The sequence below is a fragment of the Amaranthus tricolor genome, chromosome 8, assembly GCF_026212465.1.
Source record: "Amaranthus tricolor cultivar Red isolate AtriRed21 chromosome 8, ASM2621246v1, whole genome shotgun sequence".
NCBI lineage: Eukaryota > Viridiplantae > Streptophyta > Magnoliopsida > Caryophyllales > Amaranthaceae > Amaranthus > Amaranthus tricolor.
Genome location: NC_080054.1, coordinates 26,495,490 through 26,501,472, shown reverse-complemented (window position 1 = coordinate 26,501,472; position 5,983 = coordinate 26,495,490). Strand labels below are relative to the sequence as shown.

At 29.2% G+C, this 5,983-nt stretch overlaps 1 protein-coding gene across 1 annotated transcript; it reads right to left on the bottom strand.

Moving 5' to 3' along the window:
* Positions 1 to 2,210: 2,210 nt before the first annotated feature.
* On the bottom strand, positions 2,211 to 5,392 carry LOC130821162 (uncharacterized). Its single transcript, XM_057686827.1, has 3 exons — positions 5,204 to 5,392; positions 3,602 to 4,080; positions 2,211 to 2,806 (listed from the first exon to the last, which is right to left on the bottom strand). Exons 2-3 carry the CDS (start codon positions 4,001 to 4,003, stop codon positions 2,648 to 2,650), a joined length of 561 nt encoding a protein of 186 aa, XP_057542810.1. The 5' UTR covers positions 4,004 to 4,080; positions 5,204 to 5,392; the 3' UTR covers positions 2,211 to 2,647.
* Between the last annotated feature and the right edge of the window lie 591 nt (positions 5,393 to 5,983).

Below are 5,983 nucleotides of genomic sequence, written 5' to 3'. Positions count from 1 at the left end.
TAAATAAAAAAAATAATTTACCTTAATTAAAATCTCAACTAAATTAAAATATATATAAAATAAAATAATTGTAATAATAATAAAATAAAAATTAATATTAAATAATAAGAAAATAATAATAATAATAATAATAATAATAATATGATTATAAATTATTTAAATTAATAATAATAATAATAATAATAATAATAATAATAAGACGACGAAGAAGAAGAAGAAAATAAAAATAATAATAATAATAATAATAATAATAATAATAATAATAATAATAATAATAATAAAAAGAAGAAGAAAAAGAAGAAGAAGAACAAAATAATAATAATAATAATAATAATAATAATAATAATAATAATAATAATAATAATAATAATAATAATAATAAAAAGAAGAAGAATAAAATAATAATAATAATAATTATTATTATTATTATTATAATAATAATAATAATAATAATAATAATAATAACCATAATTATAAAAATAATAATAATAAGAAGAAGAAAATAACAATAATAAAATATAAATTATAAATTATTTATATTAAAAAATAAAATAATTTGAAATATTTATTTAATAATAATATAAACTAAAAATTAAGTTAATTAAGAATAGTATAAATTACAAAATAATTACAAAATTATTTAAATAATTTAAATAATAATATAAATTACAATATAAAATACATTACTACAACTTATATTAAATAATAATAATATAAATTATAAAATAATTTACATAATAATAATATAAATTACTAAATAAATAAAAAATTATTTATATAATTTACATAATAATAATGTAAATAATCAAAAAATAAATAAATAAATAAAACATAAAAAACATTGGGTCGCGTGCGACTGGACCACGGATGAGTCGCGCATTTTTTGCGACTTCAATTTTTTTTTTTTTTAAAAAAACACCCATTCGAATTGATTAAAGTACGTACCCAATCGGATTCATAGTCGCTTTCGGTACCCATTTGAATCAATTCCAACTTTTAGCTTGTGTAAACTCAGAGAACGTTTTTAGAGAGATTTTAGACAGATAGTACCGCGTTTGAGTTCGTATATTATGCAGGGGCGCTACTGAAAATTCAATATATATAGGGTCGCGATAAAAATATTTAGAATTACTTTTAAACTTTTAATTTAACGTTATTAAAGTGATAATAGTGTTATTAAGTGAGATTTAAGTGTGTTAAATAAATTTAACGTGTAGGGGCATTTTCGTCATTTCATTTAAGTAGGAGTGGCGATAAAATGACAAGGATAGCGATGAATAATAATACCCTAAATCATTTGGCTACTGATTATAAAAGAAAAAATTAAAAATCAATAATAAATTAAAAAGTTTAATTTAACCTTATTGTACATAAATATATAAATAACATCAATAATATGAAGAAATTAATATGCCTTTGAAAAAACACATTTTCATGTGAGACGGTCTTACTATGAGACATTTCTCGTACTTAGATTTAAAAGCAATAATAGAAACTTCTAGCTTATGGTCTTCTTGCTTTGAAGTCGTCTTACCATTAGATGATTTTATACAAGACAGGCTATTGAAAAAATACTAAAAATCTAAAATATTTCATAAAAATTTCAACAAGAAAAAGTACATTTTGTGTGACTTGACTTTCTTTTATTCTTATTTTCAATTTTCACGAAATTTATTATAAATTTATCAACGAACAAATATTGAGTTTAATGTATTCTGAAAAATCACAATTTTTAAGAAGGGGCAAGATAGAGAATAAAGGAAAAAATGGTGAATTAATAAAAAAATGCTCATTTAGCCATTGTTAGACATGGGTTCGGAACCCACTTACAAGCTCGCAATCGCAAATGCCCAAGATGAATGAATATCTCAACTTGTATGTATTAGTAATACATAAATTCCTGAGTGTCTTCTTGAAAATGCCTCCAAACTGCAGCAGTTTCGCATCCATTTTTTGATCCAAGTGTGTATGAAGTAAACCCCAAAACATCTTGAATGAAGAGAATACTTGCTGACCGTCGTTCTATGTTACTCCATCCATTTCAGTGTCTTTTAAGTCAATATCTCTTTTCATCTCATTAATTTTTCCCCTTTTGTCATTTTTTGCCATATACTACCGCCCACATCAACCAGAACTAAAAATGTGAAAATTTAGGAAAATCAATGGGACAAATGAGTGTTTTACTCGAGTGAAACAAGAACACAACATCTAATAGGCAAAAAAGTTCACCCACAAAAATTATCCGATTTCATTGAAACATACTTCGTACCAGTGTAGCATAATTCGCTAGCTAATTCCTAACTGAATTCACAATTCACGAGGAGATAAGTGAATTATGTGACACTGCTTCATAGTACTATATAGTGAACAAGATCCAATTCGGGATTGAATCCCCTCACATACACTTACAGAAAGATAACTAGCACCTACAAAGCAACCCTCACCTTTTGAAAGAAACACATTCAACATAAGAAAGGACTGAAAAGTGAAAACATTCATTTACAAAATCCTCTACCTATGTGAAATATACATAAGACATTGTTTTTAGCTCTATATAGAACACTGATTCACTAACCTTATGCCTGCAGAAAGCTAGCTCACATTCAGACAAAGCCTAATACAAGAACGAGAAGCAGGCCATCAGTGGTCAATCCTCGCAAAGCGATGCCATAAGTTCGTGAGGGGAACTCCAGATTGAGAGATCCAAGAATCGTTGTTTAATAATCTCGTCCTGGGCCTTGCACAAAGCTTCTGCTGCATCACAAAGATGCTCAAATTTGTGGATCATTGCTTCTTGTTTTTCCACCTACAGTACAACAAACAACCAAGTGGCAATCATCAATCTCAACAAACTTTCTCAGTACAAACTAAGAAAAGCAGTATCACCACATCTAATCACTATCAAACCAAATTCATCCAAATAAATCAAACTGACATGACATTTCTCGAATGTTCGAGGGTTCAAATTCACTCAACAATTCTAACATACTCCTTCCGTGCTCTAGAGTTTGCTAAAAATGCAGTTCATATCGTTAATTCTGCTATGAAATGTTCCCAAAATTTTCAAAAATTCTTATCCTATACATAATTTTTTACCCTCTAATACCCTACACATACTTCAAATCGCCCAACAACCAAACCACAAATTAAATTTATAAGCATTTCTCAAATGTTTGAGGGTTCAAATTCGCTCAACAATTCCAACATACTCCCTCTGTACTCTAGAATTTGCTATTTTTCATTTTCGTTCGTACCGTGATTTTGACATAAAATGTTCACGCCACTTTCATTAAATATTATTATCCTATCATTTTTTTTTGGCTTCTAATACCTTCCACATAATTCAAATCGCCCAACAAACAAACCACAAATTGCATTTGTATGCAAACCAATTTGTAGCAAACTCAAAGGAGATTGAGGATTATTATATTACAATTTACAATGGGTGAACTTGTTAGCTGTAAATGGGCAAAGAATAGCATCTAAAAGCAGTTTAATTTTACAATAACAGCATTTTGCAATTCCAAAAAGCGCAAAACCTAAAGCAATATAGTTAGGGTTTAACATCAACAAAAAATAAAGAAATGAAAGTACAAATTACCTGCAACAGATAGTCATCAATCAAAGTATCAGAATGATTCTGCAATGAAACCACTTTAGATTTAGCAGATTCTTTCAATTTCCCTCTACCAGAATCCTGTGAATCAATTTCTACAACCACAGATTTAGCATTTTCTTCAATTAACTTCAAAGTATTAGATAAATTAACCCATCGATCAATTTCAGTTTGGTATTTCTGTATTATCTTTCGCAAATCTGCGCGTCTTCTCTTCCTCTTCTTGTTAATTTCAAGAGAAGGATCTATTTGAGGATCTGGAGCACGAGCAATGGAAGTAGGATCAATACGACGTTTTTTGTGTTTGTAAACAAAACCGTCGTCGTTTACAACTTCCCATTCGTTTGAATCCCAGTTTGGTGCCGTAGATGTGGAGGAAAACGCCATGGAAATTTACTGAAGCTTCGATCGATTAAGGAGATAAAGCTGGACGATATACGTGGAAATTTGTATGTGCCAAATTTCTGTAATTCAAATTTTGGAGGTCATAATTAAATTCTCACCCATCGCTCTCCTTGGGCGAAAAATTGAATGAAATAAATTTTTTTAAAAAAAATTTAATAAGTTTCAGTAAATTCTAATTCCCGAAATAAGCGTTTCCGTGTCGAACTTATGGTTAGGTTCAAGGACGGATCCAGGAAAAAATCAAGTGATGTCAGGAATTTAAAAATAAAAATTATATTCAATAATATTTGTTTAAGACAATTATCCCCGTCGAATTTTCATAATTCAGAAGCGCCATAACTCAAATCAATTAACATCATCTTAGAAAAACTAGTTAATAAAGAAAGCAAGCAACCAGCACAACCCTTAAATGACATTAGCATAATTGAACAATTTAACTTCAAAAAAAACTTCTCTTCCTTTATCCTACAAATTCTTCCATACCCCCTTCAAACTTAATGCAAGTGTAATCAATGGAAGATGGCCTCTTTTTCCGGCTTAGTAAACGTCTCATCATTCAATGCAATATCAGAACATTTAGTTTGACGTTGCCATTTCACACTGTAAATGTATCCGGAATCTAAAACCCTAAAACCCGAACAAAATCCTCACATAACATTATAGTGATTATACAATTTCAACTAAAACCCAGAAAAATTAATCAAACCCAGAAGAATTAAACAAACCCAGAAAATTTAAAACTTAACAAAACAGAGGGGGCATTAGGAGTCGAACCAGCACAGCCAAACCCAGAAAAATTAATCAAAACTTAACAAACCTAAACCCTTTAATAAATTAGGAGGGGGCATTATGAATTATCTATCTAAACTCTTATTTCAAGAAATTCAAACAAATTACCTAAATCAATTGTAGAATTAAATTACTAATCAACTAAAACTCTAATAAATTCCAAGAAATTAATATGAAACCCAAAAATTTAGAAATTTACCACCAATTAAACTAAAAACCCTAAATTGATTAATAAATATGGTTTGAGGTATTGTATAATCATCAATCATGAATGAACACAGTCAAGAAACAATGTTTAACAATTAATATTCAAAGAAATGAAAATTCCATAACAAATTAACAACTGAAATTCAAACTTTTAGGGAAAGAAGGAAAAAGAAAAAAAGTATATACACTGGTGGTGGTGGGCGGTGGCTTCAGGCTGGTGCTGGCGTCTTCCAGTTGGAGGAGGTGGCTGGGCTACAGTGGTGCTGGCGGAGGGGCAGGGGGCTGGATTCTGGAACGGAGAACAGATATGGGGAGAAGCGAATCAGCGAAGAAGGAACCAAGTATAACTGAGGCAAATCGAATTCATCAATAGAAAGGGAAATAGACTTCTATATACGTCAAATTTTGTCAATTGACGGTATTGACTAAGACTAAATCCACCCCTAATTAACTTTTTACAAATTGGAGACTGTTTATTTTGAGAGATTATTTTTAATTGGATCGACCTATTATATATTGTAAGTAGGTATTAAGAAAGATGTAAGTAGACATTTGAGATATGGAAAGTAGGCATTAAGGATACGGTAAGTAAGCATTAAGGATGATGTAAGTAGACATTAAGAATATGGTAAATAGACATTAATCTTTAATGGGTTGGGCTTGAGATATGTCTCTTAAAGAGATAGTGTCTTAAGAGACTAGCTTTTAACTTTGTTCATTGTTAGACTGTTATTGACAACGAACAAACAATGAATAAGAGAAAAAAAAATCTAATACGATTTTGTTTGATGTTATTAACAACGAACAAAAGGAAGAAAATGTCATAATATTATGTGGAACATTGTCTTGTTTGCTTTAGTAACAATGAATAAAGTCGTGACAATTTTTATTTTCTCTTGTTTGCTGTTAGTAATAACGAACAAACCGTTATCTTATGTTCGGACACTGGGATACTTATTTTAAGAA

Coding starts and splice junctions, on each gene's coding strand:
- LOC130821162 (XM_057686827.1), bottom strand. CDS start 4,003: ATGGCGTTTTCCTCCACATCTACGGCACCAAACTGGGATTCAAACGAA. Junction 2,807..3,601: donor TTGATGACTATCTGTTGCAG/GTAATTTGTACT, acceptor GTTGTACTGTAG/GTGGAAAAACAAGAAGCAAT.